At 29.3% G+C, this 22,258-nt stretch overlaps 1 protein-coding gene across 3 annotated transcripts; it reads left to right on the top strand.

The window, feature by feature from the left end:
• Positions 1-879: 879 nt before the first annotated feature.
• On the top strand, positions 880-20,356 carry LOC123297567 (broad-complex core protein-like). 3 transcript variants are annotated; one of them, XR_006535248.1, is made up of 11 exons: positions 880-1,136; positions 1,216-1,519; positions 2,837-3,001; positions 11,510-11,819; positions 13,196-13,363; positions 13,611-13,931; positions 14,067-14,291; positions 14,712-14,980; positions 15,515-15,972; positions 16,777-17,244; positions 20,023-20,356. XR_006535248.1 is itself a non-coding variant. In XM_044879288.1 (10 exons), exons 1-10 carry the CDS (start codon positions 1,120-1,122, stop codon positions 17,183-17,185), a joined length of 2,490 nt encoding a protein of 829 aa, XP_044735223.1. In that variant the 5' UTR covers positions 880-1,119; the 3' UTR covers positions 17,186-18,741. The 3 variants fall into 3 exon arrangements, 2 of the variants coding, with proteins under 2 accessions (XP_044735223.1, XP_044735222.1); XM_044879288.1 differs by lacking the exon at positions 20,023-20,356 and having other exon boundaries at positions 14,868-14,980; positions 16,777-18,741; XM_044879287.1 differs by lacking the exon at positions 20,023-20,356 and having other exon boundaries at positions 16,777-18,740.
• The last annotated feature ends 1,902 nt before the right edge of the window (positions 20,357-22,258 follow it).

Below are 22,258 nucleotides of genomic sequence, written 5' to 3'. Positions count from 1 at the left end.
ATACACACGTATATTAGGTAACATATATATAAAATAAATACATTATTTTATAAACTAACTGTACAAATATATTACAAAAATGTTTATCAAAAATTGTGATAAGAGAAGAGAATTGAAAAGATAAGCAAAAATGAAACACAGTAAAGTAACAAAAACATTATAATGTATATGTATGCAATACAACATAAGGAATAAAAATATAATATAATATTAATATATATGAAAAGTACATAATATTTGTAATCCCGAAATTATTACATACATACATACATATACACATACAATCACACGGGTCTTTACCCGACTTAATACACAAGTTGATTAAATGCGGATACATAATATAGAAATAAAATCATATAAACAATATTTAATAAGTGTTAGAATTAGGACTTTAATCAGTAAAAATTATAACTGAGATATGATTTTTAGGAGGTATTTTAGAATTTTTCAAACGTACTGTACAATCGATTGTATAAACTACTTAAAATTGTTATCAATCGTATATACGTTTTATAGGTGTTGTGTGGTATTGAATCAAGCATTTATGTACATACATTATGTATGTGTGTATGTATGTAGTATGATTTAAAAAAAAAAATAATTTGAGATAAAGTATTATTACATATGAGGTAAAAAGCAAAAAGGTGTTTAAGTATATAGGTACATAGAAAAAGTCGTAATTTTCAAAGTGTCATGATAACACATACACAAAAATAATTATTAAAAGTGAATTAGATTGAGAAATAATCGCGGTTGTAAAAAATTTACCTTACACCGAAAATGTACCATTAATAGAAAAAAAACAAATTCGTACTTACGAATAACACATGAAAAAAAAATCATGAATTTTCTTTAATTTATTTAAACATCGGTATCCCTGGATAACCATCTCAATTGTTATCATAAATATTATCAAGCCTTGTTTTGTGCAAGTTTATTAAAAAATACTAGATACGGAAAACAAAATAGAATTAGGCGTTGTAAACAAAAAAATTTATTCAAATCATTAGAAATCATTTTTGGCGAGTGATAGTAGTGTGTCAAAAAAATAATAATTTAGGAATTAATGAAAGACTTTTGTGCAGTTATTACAAATTAGTGGATAATTTTAAAAGTGAAATGGTCCGAAGAAAAATGTAAATAATATTATTTTTTTATTAAAAACATTTTAGATATAATTTTTTTTAATATGATCGGATCTGTTTTTTGTTGTAGATCAAAACCACGCGAAATTATATCTGGTAAATATTTGGATGAAGAGTATCATACACCATCATCTTCAACAAATATATGCGGTGACCTTGATTTTGAAAAACAGGACAATATGGCGATACATGCGTTAAATGAACAACATAATTATGAACAACGTGTTGAAAATACTTACAACAATCAACATTATTGTTTAAGATGGAATAATTATCAAACAAATATGACATCTGTATTTCATCAACTGTTACAAAATGAGGCATTTGTTGATGTTACATTAGCATGTAATGACCTCTCATTAAAAGCACATAAGGTTTATATAATTTTAATTAATATTCAAATAAATCACTTTTTATCATCCATAAATGGGAAATGATTCAAAATGCACAAATAATGCCTAGTCAGTTACAAATGAAAAATTGACAAAAGTTATAACTTTCTTCTTATTATGCCATGTATATATGAAATATACATAGTATATTAAGTTTAGTCCCAAGTTTGTAATGCTTAAAAATATTGACGCTACGAAAACAATTTTGGTATAGGTGTTCATAGAATCACCTAATTAATCCATTTCCGGTTGTCCATCCATCCGTCTATCAAATCGATAACTCAAAAACGAAAAATGATATCAAGCTGAAATTTTTACAGCGTGCTCAGGATATAAAAATGAGATCGAGTTCGTAAATGGACACAATAGGTCAAATGGGTAACATAGGTCAAATGGGTCTTGGGTCCGTAGGGCCCATTTTGTAAACCGTTAGAGATAGAACTAAAGTTTAAATATAAAAAATGTTACTATAGTTCAGTAAAATAATACATTGTGGTATGCAAAAGGTCGGGTAGTTTTGATTTTTTCCTATGTTGTTAGTGTTAGGCCCATGACTTAAAATCCAAGTTTTCCACCTCGGGGTGCCAAGGCGCGCCGCGGGGCGCGCCACTTTTTAATGAAATATCGAAAATTTGACCATTCCTAAGTGAAATCTCGCGAACGGTTTATTTTACAGAAAATATTATTTTAATAAATTAAAGGGTAATAAATTTGTGACAGTTTAAGCCCAACACCAGGTTTGTAGCGTAAATAATGGCTGAATTATAGATCTTCAAAATAATTTTATCAAGACAGAATAAAAACTTCTCTCACAGTTATTTTGGGCCTCGCCCTTACATTTCTCTCAGGCAAAACAGTTTTTTTTCCAAATTATTAAGGTAAATATGTAGTACAAATTTTTTAAAGAGTCGTTTTTTTTAAATACCGGTTAATTTTTTTGTTTTTACAAACTTTTGAAAAAATAGCTATTATCTCGGGCTAAAACATCTAAAGAATTAAAAAAAAAACTATTTTAATGTGTTAAGTTACCCGTATTTAAAAAAAATAAGGTCTTTTTAATAACCAACAAGTCATTTTGATTTTATCTTAGCACTCAAAAAAGTACCTTTTTTCCTAAATTCATTTATACCTGCAAAATGTGAGATTTTGAAGAATTCATTCATTATACAGTCCGTAATAAGTATAAAGTATGGATTGTGTGAAATAAGACATCCCTTTAAAGACAGGAAGTTCATAATTATAATTAAAAAAGTAATTTAACAAATTATGTGTTAAAATATGTATTACTTATTGTTGCAGGTGGTTTTATCCGCATGTTCAACATATTTTCAAAAATTATTGTTAGAAAATCCTTGTAAACATCCCACAATTATAATGCCACAAGATGTATGCTACACAGATTTAAAATTCATCATAGAATTTGTATATAGAGGTGAAATTGATGTTTCACAAGAAGAATTACAGGTAAGCTAATAATTTTATTTTCAAAAGAAAAAGTAAAATAGCATCTTATATATGGAAAATTTTAATTGAGTTAGAAGTATGTTATATTAAATAAGGCAGTAAAAAAGTATTTCAAGAAAATCTAGACTACAAACCGTTTTAAAATGATGTTATTTACTGCAAAAACTTCCTTTATAATAAGTTATGATTGTCCTTATGACCTACTAGTCTCATACCCGGTCACAATTCGTCAAGGTGGGCGATGATTTGTGACTGAAATATTATTTCGAAATCGAAACACACAGTATCATCTACCGTTTAAAATTCGAATTAACGATATGTAAAGACTTGACGTAGAGTCATCTATATTTTGAAAGCCAAAAGTTCATAGTTAATATTTTTACTTAGTTCGATGACGCACAGAATAGATGGCACTTGGATTGGTTTGAAGCTTGGATTATTTAAATTTAAACATACACGCATGCTTCAATTGTATTTTCTAATTTAAATAACTTTATTATCAACAATGGTAGTAATGTAATTAATACGGTATTGATTGAAAGAATTAATATTTACCATATATATACTTTTTTTTTTTGTGTCTTGAAGATATATTTTTTTTGCATATACATAAAAAAGAGATAGAAATATATAATCAATAAACTAAGATATGTTTTCTTTTTAAAATAAATTCGTCATTAGTAAAAATACAATTTAAAAAATTCATTTAAAAAAGACAATTTAGAATAAGAAATATTGAATGTCATTTAAGATATTGAATGTCTTGTAAGATGGATAGTAATTAGAATAAAAATACGGTGTAATTAACCCCTTTCGATGATTGTCCGATCTTTTCCGAAGTTATACTTAAGAATTCGTTTACCTCTCTCATCCGTTTATCGAATGTTAATTTTAGCTTTATATATAAATTAGGAAACGAGTTATATAACTACTACAATCGTATTTAAATGTTTTTTATGTAATAAAATATTATCGCGAATGCATGCGCAAGTATATATATATATTTCTATATATAAATATATCTGTATATATATATATAGTCATCTCGAATACATACACAAATACTTTTGTATATAGAGAAATGCGATTCACTCTCGTTTTAGAAAGATGATGTTTTTCGTGTTTGAGAGATATTTTCGAGTCGGCGCATTATCTAAGAGGCGGTGGATGAAGGTCATGCCACTATTACCACTTTCTTCTTCTTGTTCGTATGCCAAACGAGAAAAATGAACTAGTAAAAAGAAAGTAAAAAGAAAATCGTAAAAAAAAACACATATAACAAAAATAGTATACAGTGTATTTTTACTACATAAAAGAAAATAAAGAAAAACATATGACTAGTTTTTTTCCGTTAAAGTCAAATTGGAAAAAAAACAATATGTTATTGTGATGTTTGAAATTTGTTTTTTGAAAAACACCGAAAAACGTGTATATTATTTTCAATTTCGGCATCTTTTTTATTTTATTCACGGTTTTTGATTATTTTTATGTGTTAATTTAATATTTTTGTGTTAATTATTCTTTAATAATAAGAAGAAAACTTTGGATTAAACGATTTTCTGTAAGTATTTTTAATTGTTGAAAAATATATTTTGTTAATAAATTATATTTAAGAATATTTTTGGGTTTAATAAAACGTTTTTAATGTTAAAATTTGTAACTGTTGGATGATTGAATTTTGGATGATTCGGTAGTATAAAATTCGGGTAGTAAATTTTTATAGACCACCTGTATATGAAATAGTTTTTCGACAAACGTGTGTGTTTATATCACAAGATGATTGTGATATGTGTATACATGTATGTGTATGTTTTTGACATAGGTTTCATATGTGTGTATATGTAAAATGAAACATATATATAGAAATATTTAGAAATTGGTGAAAGGAAGAAATAAGATAACACGTTATTATTATATTGCTATCTTTATTCAACTTTAAATACATCACTTTCCATTTCTCCCATGTTTAAAAGACTAATCTACGAGTTTCATATACATATACAATAAATTTTAATTAAATTTTGAGACTTTATAAAATAAAATATATAAATATAATTGAATTTTCTTTTCCTTATCACAAAGGGAAAATTGAATTTCTCTTAAGTACTATCTATCTCTCTTCTTTACCATAATGTTCTTTTTTCTTTCTTTTGAATGCTAGTGGTAAATCTTTTTTAATTAGAATTTGTCAAGTATAAATTGTCGTTGACACCATCGTCATCATCAAAGTTATTTAAGTTTCTCACTGTTTTTTTTTTATTGAACGATAAAAAAAGATTGATAAAAACTTAATTTATTTAAACTAATATTGGTGTAGAAAAAAGAATTCTATTCATCTAAATTCAACATTTGCATATTGGAATTGAGTCTGAACAGTAGGAGAGCTTTAAGCGAGAAAAAAAGCGTTCTCTCTCATGCTATTATAACTTCATTAACTACACACACAATATACATGTGATTGGAACGGGAAATAGATGGGGGTGTTCGATGGTAGGCAGGTTGTATGATGGTGTACTTTTGGTAGTTTTGTTCTGGAAGACAATAAGGGTGTTTTCAACTCTTGTGAAGTATATGAGGAACGACAAAGCTCTGTATATAGCTCAAGCAAGCGATGATTGTATTATATATATATAGAAAGTATATGTATGCATTGCTCTCATTTCTCTCCGTGCGTAATACTCTCGGCTCTCTGATGATGGTGTTAGGTATTGAGTGTGGGTGTAAGGTGGCTTGGTTATACATACTGACAGTCAGCCTGCCTGCCTGTTTTGCCTCCTGGTTATCGGCTCCGTTATTCTGCCTGTACTTCTCTGCCTCCGGCTCGACGCTAGGGGATGATGACGACTGTTAGAATGAGCGTTGTGCTTGATTGTAAGGGGAGGAATGTGAAGGGATTGTATAGTACGAATACAGAAGTATATATATGTATGTATACCACAGCCTCTATGATGATCAATACTATACGCGCTTATATCGTGTTGTGTTCTCATCAGCGGATTGTGTACTTCAAGGCCAAATGCATTACAACTGCTAGGAGTACAAAACGGATTATTTTTTATCATTATTCTATTCTCTTTTTTTTTCCATAGTAGTGTGCGCGGCGTTTGCATAGATATGAAAAAGGGGGTATACAGAACATATACATATATACAGAATACCCTTTCAATTTAAATTTATTTCAATACGCTGTGTGTACAGCTTCTTCTGTAGGATTATATTTGTGTGGGAGTTAGTGGTAGCTCCCACATTTAGCTCCTTCTCATATTCGAGCTCTGTAATATATTATTGAACATTGTTTTAAATTTCTTCTTATTAACTTTTTTTTCATTTCATTCTTTTAAAAAAAAATTTCATTAAAAACATTTTTTTTCACTAATTAAAATTGTGTTCCTTAAGGAAAGGAAATTAAAATAAAAAATATATACAGTCAAAATTGGTTATAATGGTTATAATGGTTATAATGAATCGATTATGATAGGCGAATTGGCAACTTTCCGATTGAATCCAAATAAAATATATACATTTCAAAAGTAACCACCATTAATAGCTCTTGATCTGATGTTATTATTGTTTTGAGTGAAAGCACGTCGATTTCGATATTGAGGGGGAAGTTCAAAAATGGTACTAAGAGAACTTTAGGTTTCATCCTTTAGCCCCCACTCACCCCAACTTTGAATTTTCGAATGTCACCCCCTATTTTGTGATACCTTATTTAAAAGGGCATAAAATTCTCTCTTCAACCGTGATAAAAAATGAAATCGATCGATTGGTTCTTAAGATAGACTACACAGAAAATGGAATTCATACGTTTCATCTTCTGAGTATCTTAAGAAACAATCAAGATGCAGAGGGAATTTTATGCATTTTCAAATAGGATGAAACCTGAAGTTCATATAGGTACCATTTTTGAACTTCCTTCTCGATATCTAAATCGACGTGTTTTCACTCAAAACAATAAACACATCAGGTCAAAAGTTATCAAGGGTGGATACTTTTTAAATAAACACAATGTATATGAATATACCATTGGATAAAACAACATATCGGATATTGCGACTAAACATCCTTAGAACTAGTCGTTTATTGGGAAAATCATTTTGCCATGCGCCAACCGATAGTTTAGTAAAATGACTAGGCTCAAACTGGATTTCAGCAGGCGTTTAATAAATAGGATAATAAAAAACCATAGTAATTTGCAAAATACTATATAAATGTATCAACTGAATATCTAATAAAAACACTCCACTCTTTTAATGATCCATTCATTCATTCCATAGACCAAATCAGTATTTTTTTAAAATATAAGGCTGCTTATGACTGCCATATTGACTGTTTGGCGTCATTAATGAATGCTCAACGTATACTATTTTGATCATGTTTAATTTAATTTTGAGTTTAATTCACATTATTTTGAACTTTATAAACAGTGAGGCTTTAACTATAGAGCTAACTGAGTTCTAGACTGTTTGGTGTGAAAACTTTCGTAAACGCCTTTTGTAGCTCATTTTTCGCAAAAAAAAAAATTATCTTTATAAATTTCTATCTACAGTCAAAATCAGATATAACGACAAATAAGTGACAAATAAATTTCGTCAATATTACCGGTAGTCGTTATAAACCATATCTACTTTTTATATCATGTATATATGAAATATATCAAGGTATAGTAAGTTTAGTCCCAAGTTTATATCGCTTAAAAATATTGATGTTACCTACAAAATTTTGGTATAGGTGTTCTTAAAATTACCTAAAGAGTATATTTCCGGTTGTCCGTCTGCCAACACGATAACTCTAAAACGAAAAGAGATATCAAGTCGAAACTTTTATAGCGTGCTTGGGGTGTAAAATATGAGGCCGAGTTCGTAAATGAGCCACATAGGTCAATTGAGTCTTGGGTCCGTAGAACCCATCTTGTAAACCGTTAGAGATAGAACAAAAGTTTAAATGTAATTAATGTTCCTTATAAAAAAATAAACAACTTCTGCGCAATATAAGTAAGAACAAATTCAGTATGTTTACATGTATTGTATCACGTATACATGTTTGGATATATGTATATGTTTGTTTATTACTATATCCACTGAGGAAATGGGAAGAAAGATACTCGTATTACTTTGTGTGTAAGAGTGACAATTGTTTGTTTTCACCTGTAAAGTGATGAATATGTATTGGAACATTGGTTTCGGAATTCAGCACATAAGTGATAACTAACGAAAAACTGGCATCACAGCTGAAAAGAATATCCCAAAGTTAGTGGGTTTCAAAAAAAAATCCAATTAAATTGGATTAAATTTGCCTGTATTATCAAAAAAATCGAATTGATTAACTTAATGACGTCATCAGAATAAAAAAAATTAATTTTGCTCTATCACTTCAAAATTTTATATCATTTTGATAAACCAAGTATGTAACCTACTAAATTTGGGTCATACTTTTCAAATTTGTGATCAAAATTAAACTAGCTCTAATAGTTTCCAGAATGTGGAATCCTGGTTCTGGAATTCAGCAAATAAGTAATAATTAGCGAAAAATTGGCATCACAGCTGAAAAGAATATCCCAAAATTAGCGGGTTTCAAAAAAAATTCCAATTAAATTGGATCAAATTTGCCTGTATTATCAAAAAAATCGAATCTATTACTTAATGACGTCATCAAAATAAAAAAATCATCTTCATCACTTCCAAATTTGATCCAATTTTGATAAACCAAGTATGTAATCCTACTTTTGGGTCATACTTTTCAAATTTGTGATCAAAATTAACCTAGCTCTAATAGGTTTCCAGAATCTGGAATACTGAAAGATGGGGTGAGGATGCTTCAAATCGACCAAATCATCTCCCAGTTATATTTTATATATAGTTTTAGGCCCCTTTAAAGTCATTATAACCGATTTCGCCTGTACTCGAAAACATACCGGTTTTAAAATCTCTACTCGTTTTACTATTTTATAGTATTTGACTTCATGTACAACACCTGTTTAACGATAGTTTTTATTTCATTCCTTTTTTCTATTTATGTATAATAAAAGTTTATTTTTATGATCGAAGAAGTGTACTGTTGGATATATTTAGGTTATTCTTATGTATTTTTATACAAATGAATTTGTTTTTTATTTCCTCATTCATAATTTTCTTACTTTCCCTTTTCTTATGTAATATGATATCAAAAATTATTGTAATATTTTCTTTTAAAAATTGATTTGTCCCTATATATTATAAATGTGAACGTAAGGATGTTTGTTTATCTGTTACATTTTGCGAATGGTTTTTAATGAAACTGTTCAGCAATATAGCTCATACATCAGAATAACACATGAGCTATAATTTTTAAAGATATATATATAAAAAAAAAGGAAAAAAAAATTAAATTCATTCTGACATTTACCATTTCAAATTTTTACAGAAATATTTAATTTATGGTTCAAAATGATGATTATAGATAGAGCAGATATATAATCATCATTTTGAATCATAAATTAAAGGTTTCTGTAAAAATTTAAAATAGTAAATGTCAAACAATTCAGAGCCACCTTTTCTAATACACTCAATGAATTATGACTATTTTACAATTTAAAATATTGAAAACTACGCATATCTTTTAGCTGTATAAAACAATCCCTTCAAGTTTTATGGAAGGGGGAAACTGAGATCAAGATATGTGTAGGCTATAAAGCGGTGGTTTTTACTTGTAAGTTCAGTGAAGCGGGCAGGTATCAAGCTAGTATCTTTATAATTTTATCAACACAGATAAATTGAGACCAACTAGAATCGATTTATCCAAGGTTAACTCTCTAACTATTCTAAATAAGTAGTCAGAAAGTTACGTTTTAGATATTTTCACCTCAATAGGGTATCTAAATTGCTCACGTTTTAGGTTTTTGACCTTTAAAATTTTAATAAAACTCTTCTTGATTTGATTTGTGACTTGATCGTTTCTGGTGATTTTTATTCCTGTATTAAATGCTCAAAATTTTAATTACGTCTGGGTTGATAAGATTAACTTGTTCAGATCTAGGTTTCTTGACACTTATTTGAATTTATCATGTTTTATTTATCTCTTTTGATTACCTAAGTTTATATAACTTTTACATCTCATTGAAAATACAGTTTGAATCACGCCACACACGGGTTTCGATTGTACACTACATATAGAAAAAAAACCCGGCAACGATACATGTATAAGTATACATTTATACATACACCATATTTTTGAAACATCCTTTACAAGGTGGCCTGAAAAGCAGAGACAGCCCTTCACACCTCGAAATAAGTCGATGAAAACCTGAATATGAAAAAAATAATTAATTGAACTTTGGAGAATTTATGTTGATATCGGGAATCGGGCGAGACTAAACGATTTCGGAAGCCTCTCGATCAAATCTATAGAGGTATCTATTCCTACTCTCAAAAAAACGGTATATAAGGAAAAAAACCGATCCTTTTATGAATACCGATTTTATTAATGCTTGTTAAATTAAAAAGAAAGATTGTGAAGTTCGATTACTCTGATACACATCACACACTTTAACACATGCTTATGCTGTGATATTCGCTATAATGCATTGAACGAAGTGTATATAACCTTCTATTCGTAGTGGCTACGATACTGGTTCATGTACGTTATATGAAAACCTTCATAAAATATTCCTTCTATATGTTCGTATTCAGTATAATTTAACCTCCTATCTATAGATATTAAGTTGAGAGAATGAAGGTTTTTATTTCTAAAGTATTCTAGAATCAAACATTGATTTATTGACGTCTATATACAGAGAATTATTAAAGAATTGCGTTAAAAGTTTTACAGAGTTTTTTAGTTCGCTAGTTAGGTCACCTTTTTTTAAACGATTGTACAAAAAGTATTCGATTGTACATAAAAGTGCTTGCGTATTTCATATACATATAGAGTGAGGCGTCTTCCAATTCATTTTTACAATGGATATTAAATACCAATGTAACATTTCTCAATTGTTAGTACTTTATACTCAAGAGTAAACCTTCCTCTATTTATGATTGGTAACGAATAGGAATATAACCGCACGGTAACTGGTTCAAAAAAGTACCTATTATGTTTCATCCTATACCTATGTCACTGTAATGTTTGGCCCACGCTCTATGTAGGAAACTTAAGTAAAATCGGCTTATTTTGGGGTACCCTTTGCCTGTTCTATAGACCTTTTAGAAAAAACACCCGAGAATGAAGAATTTGTTTTATAAAATCTTTTAACGAAGTTTCCATTTTATCTAAATACAATACCGTGTGCACGATTTCTTCAAAATGAATGACAGTGGGGAGCGGGTGTTTCAAGAAAAACACAAAATAATTTTCTCTTAAAATAGGCATTAGGCCATAATGAAATCGAAACGCAATTATTAAAGTTATAAAAGTATGATACATTTTTCAACAATTTATGCCATCTATAATTTTCATTTTAATTATTCAGTCAATAAAAGGATTGGGCTACGTATAAAATTATTATTAACTGTTCTATTTTTATTGAATTTTTAGTCATTACTGAAAACGGCAGATCAATTAAAAATAAAAGGTTTATGTGAAATACCAGGAACAACAGATCATACAATTATTCCCACTTCCATAAACAATAACACAATAATCAACGATAAATACAATCAAGAAACATCATTACATCATTCACAACAACAGAACCATCGAATTGAATTGTCACCAGTTCCAATTGTATCCCGACGTGCATATTCAAAATTACGACGGATAACAACATCAACAAATAAGCGTTTACATACAAAATATCGTTTACTTTCACCAAAACGTAGTTTAAAAGATATCACCCATATTACAGGTACGTAAAATTGTTTCAATACCAGAAACAGTAAAAGACTCTCTCTGAATAAACAGAAAACTGAATGATAGAAGAATTTATGAAGAAATGCATACAGTTATCATGGCTTAGTTTTTAGAACTCTAACCCGGAGGTCGTAGTTTTGATTTCCACTTAGGTATCTCGGTATCACAACAATGCACGGATTACATATAATCTTATATATATAGGAGACTTTCTATAGATATAGATAGATAGTCACTCATCACGATATCTCTGAAACTATAAGACCTAGAGAATTGAAATTTGGCAGGAATATTCCTTTTGCCAAGTAGAGGTCAGCTAAGAACGGATTTTACGAAATTCCACCCACAAGGGGGGTTGCGGGGGTGTTCATGAATAAAAAATTCATATTTTTCAATTATGGCTTTTAATAGTTCAAAACTTGGTCAGAATGTTTAAAATTACATTTAGAAATTTTTTTAGCCCTCGGAGGGTAGAAAGGTGTAGCGAGAAAGTGGGAAGGAAATATCGAATATTTACAAATATACCTAAGTGGGGTATCAAATAAAAGAGCATGACGTGTACATTACAAAACTGTTATCCAACGCAGGGAAATGTGGAGGGAGGGGTGCAAGTGGGAATGTTGCCCAGCAAAGCGGGTATATTTTACGCCACGCAAAGCGGGCGGGTAACAGCTAGTACTATATGTAATTCGTGCAATTTTTTGTGACACTGAGTATACATTTCTTCATATCAAACATTAAATTCCAAAATATGATTGAAGGTATATATTTGGTAAAATGGTTGTTATTAGCTTGCACTTGGCATGGTTTGACTTACTAAAATTTTTCATGGTCTTAGTAAAAAAGTTCGATTGGTTTTTTAGTCGAATGTTTCGGAAATCAATCATAATGAATAAGAAATTCAGTTTTAATTTCAGCAGTAATTGTAGACTTTTATTAGGGGAAAAACGTATGCTTCAGTAATTTGTCATAATATGTAGAATCATAGAATGGTCATAAACCGGGAAAATCGGAAATTATCAGGTGATATGATTAACCGGGAATTATTATAGAAATCAGAAAAATATAAGATGTTAAAAAAATTTGGAAATCATCAAATTATACAATTATTTTTTATGTTTTTTGTAGTTTATCAATGATTTTTATTCACATAATGTCAAATGATCTGAATTTTTGTGACTTTCGGTCAAATGTTTTTGCATTTTTCACAGCTTTAATTGCGTATATTATGTGTAAATTTTTACAATCTTGTTTTAAATCATATAAATCAGAGTTAGACCTTTGATCACAACTCTTTTCAAATATTTTAATTTTCTTGTGTATCAATAAATATGTGTCAAGTATATAAATAATTTTTTCTTTTATATTTAGGAGATTCACCAGAGAATTGTAAAATAGATCTAAACACTACACAAGGTGAAACAAACAGTGAACAACGTTTTTGTGATCAATCTGTAGATGAGGATGATAAAGAACATAAAATGCCCGCAGTGCTGATGGTCAATGACGAAAAAGTGACGAACGGGGAAGGTTTTGGAGGTAATATACAAATATTTATTAAATTGTTAAGAACATATTATGTCGAAATGAGAAAATTGGGACATTTATAATAATTAAAGTATCGTTAGACTGGATTGCTAAAATACTACCCTGACTGAATTAAGTCGCATAGGATTCATTCCTTAGAAATGTTTATTTTCTCATATCATGTTGAATTATAAATTAATTAAATAAGCAAATTTAAAAAAGTGAATGTACATTTTTAAACTTCAACTTTTTTCTACAGGTACTTTAGACGAGGAAAGTCTTCCAATAAAACGTGAAACACTGGATCGTATAACAGACAATAACGGCGATCATTGTGATCGCGATAATTTGTGGTCACCGGCCGCTAGTAGCGATAGTGGTGGTAGTAATCAACCATTAAATATGACCGGTCATGGACTATTAACTTCACAAACATTATTTCCTGGTCACGTTGAATTACCTCCAGAACCTCCAGCACCCTCTGCGACACCAGTGCCATGTCCACCTCAGGAATTAATACATAATTCTCATACAGTTAATTTAACACATTGTTCGCCAACAACTCACCATGATTTAAGTGGTAAGTGAATTTTGGTAGATTGTACGGTAATTGTTATTTTCTTGTTGTTGTGTGTTCGATTCCCAATAGTTCGACAGCCAACTGAAAATTTATTAGATTCTCAAATTTACTGATTAATTATTCTCTTCTTTTCAGACACAAATATGTCGGTACAAGATGTCGGTGGTATGCATTGCGGAAGTATGTCCGGTTACGGTGAAGATGTTAAAGTGAAATTCGAAACATTACGATCGGTAGATTCAGCTGGTGATATCGATGCATGTAGTCGTATGTCACAAGAAAGCAGTGATTCGATGCGACAGCACCAGTCGAGTATGATGATTACACCTCAGTTACTAGGTCTGTTGCCGGGATCATCAGGTATGTTAAAGCTTAAAATAATTGCGCATGTTAAAATAATTTAAAGGAATATTTACCTTATCTCATTTTTTTCTTTCATCGCATGTTTATCCTTTCTAACAACTCTCACGCATGTCTTAAAACGCTTTCTTTAGGATCCGTAGGTAAGAATATTGCATGAAATTTAATGAACTAAAGCTGTCGAAAAATTAAACTAAAATTTCTTATATTACTTGTGCAAAATTACGTGAAACATTCCTTAGTCATTTCGGAAGATCACTGTGAACACAATTTAATAACTCAAATACGCGTTAATTTAAATATCGTTGAAAGTTTGAAAATAATAAAACATTAAGTCATTAGTTTGACAAAATATTTACCTACGGACCTAAAAAATTCAAAATAAGACTAAATTAAAATAGTTAACAATCACTATTGTAGATTTGAGCATGTCTGAATCATCTTCACGAATTAAAACTAATGGTCACAATAACTCCCACGCGTTTAATATAATGCCTTTACAAAATCATTCACAATCGCATGGTATAAATAATGGTATGAATACAAGTTCGGGTTCTACTTCTTCCTCGGTGGTAGGGTCTGGCGGTAATCATCCTGGTGGTGTTGGTGGTGGGCCCAAAACATGGAGTCAAGAGGATATGGAACTTGCGTTAGATGCCTTACGAAATCATAACATGAGTTTAACAAAGGTAATCACAATTTTACCTTTTATAAAGAAATTTCTATAATAATTCGAGCTACATGGCCGGTAATATCGATTTTGATTGACGTAAAGTTGGTTTATATTATTAAAAAAATTCCTAATGTATTGAAATTTATTCTTTAAGTTCAAAACAGTCTCTTTCGAATACTTATCAAATACTCATCGGGCGTCTTTTACCTGATTGTAAACTACTTTTAACCAACTGTTACAGGGAACTAAAAAATATTTTTTACAGTCATTTGAATATTTTCATTAATATAAGCCATTTTTACGAATCAAGACAACTTATTAATTTTCGTTTTTTGCGGGTATGTTTTCTTGAAACGATAATGTAATTATTAATATACTATCGGCTTTGTGAAGCGCTACCCAGCGTTCACTTTCGTAATCGGTTTTTCAAGATGGCGTTAAATCAGACTGAAACTATTGGAAAATATTCAGAAAAAATAAGCATTGCTAGTTTTTTGATTATTGCATAAAATTTCTTCAAGAATTAATATATTGTGAATATATAATTTAGGCATCAGCGACTTACGGCATTCCATCAACTACGTTATGGCAACGTGCTCATCGTTTAGGTATTGATACACCAAAAAAAGAAGGTCCTACAAAATCATGGACAGAAGATAGTTTAAATTCAGCGTTAGAAGCGTTAAGAACTGGTACAATATCAGCAAATAAAGCCAGTAAAGCTTATGGTATTCCAAGCAGTACATTGTATAAAATTGCAAGACGTGAAGGTATACGTTTAGCTGCTCCATTTAATGCAGCACCTACAACATGGTCACCGGATGATTTAGAACGTGCGTTAGAATCAATACGTTCTGGACAAACTTCAGTACAAAGGGCTTCCACAGAATTTGGTATACCGACCGGTACATTGTATGGACGTTGTAAAAGAGAAGGTATTGAATTGTCACGATCAAATCCGACTCCTTGGTCAGAAGATGCGATGGGAGAGGCGCTAGAAGCAGTCAGGTAAACTTTTATTATGAAATATTAGTTACCCACTTACAAAACTGATATATCAAATGATTGTTTCCTATTAAATGAAGCATCAGCCTCTTATTAATGACTAATTTTACTATTTTTATTTCAAGTAACCCATGTTTAGAGCCTTCGATTTTAGAAATAAAAAGTGTAAAGATGAATTTGTTTCTGTGACTTTAAATGAATTTTGACGATTCCGCCAGTTAAAAATTCGATAGTCCATAGAAGCCTCAAGACCGTGAGCTCCTAATAAAGCGAAATTTCTATAATTATGTCTGTCTACCATTATAATCATATAGTCTCTAATAATATTTCAAAAATCAAAAATTAATTTTATTAAAATTATATTTTGTATATTGTTTCCATAGAAATAATGTGCAGTTATAAAAAAGTTCCACCGCCAATGGATGCACTTAGGATAACTTGTCGAACTTGTCGACGAGAAAAGATTTGAATATTTACTTGGCTTTTAATAGTTTCTAGTTTTGCTGAAGTTTTTAAATTAGTAATGTAGAATGAGGAAGCGAACAAACAAAATGTAGCCGATAGGTCATGAAAAATTGCTCCTTTTTAATAAAATAAGAAAAAAAAATTAAAAGTAAAAATAAACGATGATTAAATTTTTAGCGTATAAAATTGTGAGGAGAAACAAAAACATATATTCTATATTTCGACTTTTGATAATCGATAAATTAGTAGCAATTTCAGATATCGAAATCAAATCCATTCCAAATTTCCCACATATAGTTATAAATCAATTTATTCGTATTAAATTTTCTTAATTAATTTCAGAGTGGGTCAAATGTCGATAAATCAAGCTGCTATACATTACAACCTACCTTATTCTTCCCTATATGGTCGATTCAAACGTGGAAAATATGATAATGATAGTCCACAGATGAATAGTGGTATGCCACAATCATTGTTAGATTCAAATAGCCATGAGAATACAAATTCAATGCATGCAACTGACCATCAACATCAACTAATGCAACAATATGCTACTGTTTCTCAACAAATGAACGCAAATCAACATTCAATGGTGCCAGAAAATCAACAGCAACAACAACAAAACCAACAGCAACACACGCAACACCCACAACACCCACATTCCCCGCAACCACAGCATCAGCCGCCCCCACAACATCAGCATCCTCAACAAAATCAGCCACAATTTGTTCCACATGGTAGCATAAGCTGAGAAAACGAATCATACGCGCCACAACATTATAATAATGTTCATTTTACTCACTAGAAAAGGTAATTTGAGATTATGCTCTTTAGCGCGTATGTGAAATTAACTCATTAACAGAGAAAAAAGAACGGAAGGAAACAAAATATTGTTGTCATTGTGTAAAAAACTATTTTTAAATTGGACCAAATTTTATATCCTAGATTATTGCAAAATCTTTCATTTGGTGTTTTTTTATTTCAATTTAAGCCAACCGCAAGTGCTTATAACTTAGAAAATGCTAAATTGAGAATCCTAGCCGAACCTAAGGCTCGTTTGTAGTACTGAGACTGTAGTTTTAATATTCGGTATAATTTCATAGAATTGATTTTCAGAATATGGAAAAAAATAAATAAAAATGATGAACAATAAACTCGTTTCTCGTTAGCTTATAATGGCTTTGGAATTCTAAGCTAAAAATCTTTCTGCTACTTGTTATTTGTGAGAATTTATAGTATCATGAAAAAATAAATCGTGTAGCATGTCACTTTCCAAACGAAAAGAAAGAAAACAATATATTCGTCTTGTAGTTTTTCGCAATCTCTTTTTAATTTACAACCTAACCTACAGTGGCAAGAGCTAAATTTGATGTGGGCAATGTATATTTTACGAGACCCTCTACTGGAACACGACCACGAATTTCATAGAAAAAATTATAGGCAAATAAACGAAAGTGATGGGAAAGATATAGGACATTCCCAGTTCTGACAACCAGAGATTCTCTGCGACGGTAAAGCAACGCTAGCAAATGTTGCTAGACTTAATAAAAACAATTTACTGAATGTAGGTTTATTTAGTTTTGGGCTCATATATACATCATTTTAGAAACTATACTTAAACACAAATTTTGCCAAACTCTTGTTTTGCAGTAGCAGTGGTGAAATTCATTCTTTATTGAATCAGACTAGAATTACAATAGAGTAGACAGTTCAATGTACTTCCTTGTCTATGAATTGAAAGTGGAATTAAACACAAACATCACAGATTAATATAAAATTTATCGTGTACTATAATGGTGAATAGATTTTTTCGTCACATTCTTCAAGGCGAGGTCAATGCCTAAACAGTAGACTGTATTTACCTTGAAAAATTATCCGATAAACGAAAATTTCTATCGAAGTAGTTCGTCAACCAGCGTCGCGTCGGAATTAATTTTCTAATAATAGAGAGGTTTCAGTTGAAAATTTATTTTTCGGAAGTGGTTGTACAAAAAGCACTTTTTTATAATTGACGCATACCACTCGTACATTCACATTGGACAATCTACGTGGACGTTTGTTTTAAATTTTATAAAAAAACTTACAAGAACGCAGTCTCTTGATTGCAGAAGATATTGATTTAAACAAAGTTCTGTAAGTTCTGATAATTTTTGCAGGATTATTACTATCAAGTTGGGAATAAACCTCAAATGCCTTAAAATTTTAATACCACCAACGATTTTGACCTTGTCTAATGAATATAACATTTGGTTCAATATTATATTGTTATTTTATTTTTATTTAAAACGAATACAAAGTCTTTAAAATTTAGCATGTTAGGCAATCGTTTTTATATTAGTGAGTGCCATTTGCCAAGAAACTATTCGTTAACTCAAAAATATCTACTTAAAAAAATTATGAATGAATTATGATGTAACGTCATGATGGCGCTTAATGCTGGCTTTGAGCGTAAAATTGGGGTTCCACCTATCTGAAAAAATAGTTATGCCTCAAATCCAGCGTCAAGCGTCCGCATGAAAGTACAACTTTTTTTTAAATGTATGGATATTAACATTTTATTTTAAAGACTTTAATTGTAAGAAAATATAAAAGTACAAGTTTTCTTTAAAAGAAAACTTAAAGTGAATTTGATTTTTTTTATGCTCAAAAAATATCATTTGGGAAAATATTACTTGCTCGAAGCAAAACTTAAACAAAAAATTATTTAGAATGATGTTTTAGTGTAGTTTAAATAAATTGACTGCAAATTGGCCAAAAAAACTTAGTAAAATTATATATTTCTTGCAATAAAGAAAATCAAAATTATATTCAAATTGGCATTATGTAAATAATTATTATAAAATATAAAAAGACTGAAGCATTTACATAGATAATAAAATAATTCAAAATAAAAAAAAAAACACAAAAAATAGTGACAACAAGCGCTTATACTTATTGTACTTAAATAAAAAACAAATTTTCTTTAAAAAGACTTTTTGAGATTGTTGTGGTAAGATATTTTTATATATATTTCCGGTAAATATTGTATAGGACTGATTCATCTAAAACATTGTATTAAGGTGCTTTATAGTAGAAAATCATTTTTATCTTGATTATTAAATCATCCAGAAAATTGGATATGAAATTTGGAAATTATTTGTAATATTATGATGAATTTTTATAGATATATATATAGAATTGCTGATCGTTTTGTTCAAAGTAAATTAATTTAATTAAAAAATGAACTAGGGCCTGCTGCGGAGGAGAAAAGATCATTCTCAGAGGAAAATAGTTAGATACACGGTTAATTTTCTGCAAATGTTGACACTACTTAACAAAGTGAAAAATTTTGTTTTGAAAATCGTTGCATACTGAGAAAGTAAAACCGCCTACAGATAAATGATCACAGATAGACGAAAGATTAACACGCTAACAAATTAATCATTTTCGGAAAGTTCAATCAAAATAAAGATACTTGCTTTTGAATCGATTCAAACTCTTACAATAAAAACTCAATGTATATTACAAATTTTTTCCAATTTTATTTTTTAAACACCATTTTCCTTGGATAAATATAATCTTGATCAATCATTTATTTTGAAATTTTAGTTTGTGAAACAAATCATGTAAAATTGAGCAAGACTTACTCAGGGTCGTTAATTTTATTCTTCTTAAAAAACAGTGAACAAGATTTCGATGGACCAAAAAACAAAAACAAAAAACAGATGCATGAACCAAACAAGTGACTTTAGAGGCTATACAAATGCAAATAAACTAACTGCCAAATAGTATTACATTAATTAAAAGTATAAAATAATTAGATACTACTTAACTTCTTTGTTTAGTAAATCTTATTATAACACTCAAAAGTCAGAGGGAGCTAGATGAAGAGAAAAGAAAACGATTTTTTCTTTTTTGTTATTAATTTATATAAAGTAATAGAAATAAATAAATAAATAAATAAAATGGAAACAAAACAATAATATTGTAACTTTTTAATAAATACAAAATATATGAAAATATATTATATAAATAATATAATATAGTTATATAATAATAAAAAACAATGTGTAATTGTATATTATATATTATTATTAATTATTAATATTATTATATAAATAATATTTATGTAAATTTTTAATTGTTAATGTGTAATAAAACTTATTATATATATATGCATAGAATATATATATATATAATATTGTAGTAATGAATAAAAATAATGATATTACATATTATTAATATTTTGTCATTTATTTAAGACCTAAACCTTAAATATGTTCCTGCTTGACGCTATTGATTGGCAGTTACTAAAAGAAAAATCGCATTGATCAGATTGCAGATTATACTCTCTAGGGTTCTTAGAAAGGTAATACAATTTTTTTAATTTTTTTTCTCAATATATTTTTGTCTACCGTAGATGTAAAAAGAAAGTCATAGACAACACAATACGCAAAAAAAATCACAGGAAATTTTGCTAGGGTCAAAATTGAATGTAATTTTAAGAAAAAAAGACGTTTTATTAACCCTTTAGAGAGTTGCAAACTTCCTATAATTTTTGTTTACTTACTGCGTTAACTTGAAAATCTAAAAATTGAATTGTATGTTTCACGTTTTAATACCTTCCGGACAATTCAAGTCTCTGAAGGATTTACGCAAATATACAAATTTTATGTTAGTAGCTTTTATATGTAATCTCAATGGAGATACCTTCGTATGACGTCACTAGTGGGTATCTTCCTCTTTGTTCAATTAGGAATTTTAAATGTTCATATCTTGCATACTAGTAAAGATTTTTAAAAACCAACTTCATTTTTCTGGACGTCCAGTGAGAATTCTTCATCTGAAGTGGTAAAAAAATTAGGTCTGATTTCCTTTTTTCTGACAAAAATATAACTTCGTTACTTACATAATAATATACCTATAATAACAACGTTAGTTTTTACTTGCTAACAAGAAAATTTTATAAAATAATTCATCATGGAAGGAAATGCGCACTACTGTTCTAGATAATAGCAAAGACGATAAAATTATTCCAAAAATTCTTTCAATATTATGTACTTGACAAATAAAAGGTAAGCAACTTGTTTTACGTTTTTATCAAAACTGCCTATCTGAATTATTTTCCAAAATGTGTTCCATATATTCCAGATCAGAAGTGTGAAAATTGTATTTCGCTACCTATTTATTAATCTTCATATTTATAAATATTTATTTGACAATCAAAAATATAACTTCGTTATTTAAATAATATGCTTATAATAACTATGACAGATTATTAAAAACGTCTACATAGCATATCCAGTGATAGCATAGAAATTTTTATGCAAAAAAATGAATTTACCATACAAGAAATGCGCACCACTATTCTAGATAATACATCCCTGATAAAAAAGTTGAATTCAATTCGAATTAAAATTTTCGAGTTCATTTCGCTTTGATTTCGAGTTCAAAGGGAATAGAAATTCAAAGCGAAATGAACTCGAAAATTCACATAAAATTTTTTTTTGTTTTTAAAATTACAATTTAGGGGATTGAATTCACATTGGCCCAGTTTATACATATTGAGTAATTTAGTTCATTTTAAAATTTGTTTATGCAACACCAATTACATGTTTGGTGTAATATTTTATAACTTTCTGCATTACCATCTGAGATTGCAAATTTCTAGTACTCTGCTGTCACGTTCAGATGGCACAATTTTATATAATTTTAGGCATTTTTAGCAAAATAGCGTCAAAAATGGCTTTTTTCTGAAATTTTATCATTTTTATTTTCTATTCGCAAGAGGAGAAATTTGTTGGGTTTGTAGTAAAGCTTCAATAGTAAACCCCATATTTTTATA

Source organism: Chrysoperla carnea, chromosome 4, assembly GCF_905475395.1.
Source record: "Chrysoperla carnea chromosome 4, inChrCarn1.1, whole genome shotgun sequence".
In the NCBI taxonomy this organism is placed as follows: domain Eukaryota; kingdom Metazoa; phylum Arthropoda; class Insecta; order Neuroptera; family Chrysopidae; genus Chrysoperla; species Chrysoperla carnea.
This window is presented reverse-complemented; position numbering and strand designations above follow the sequence as displayed.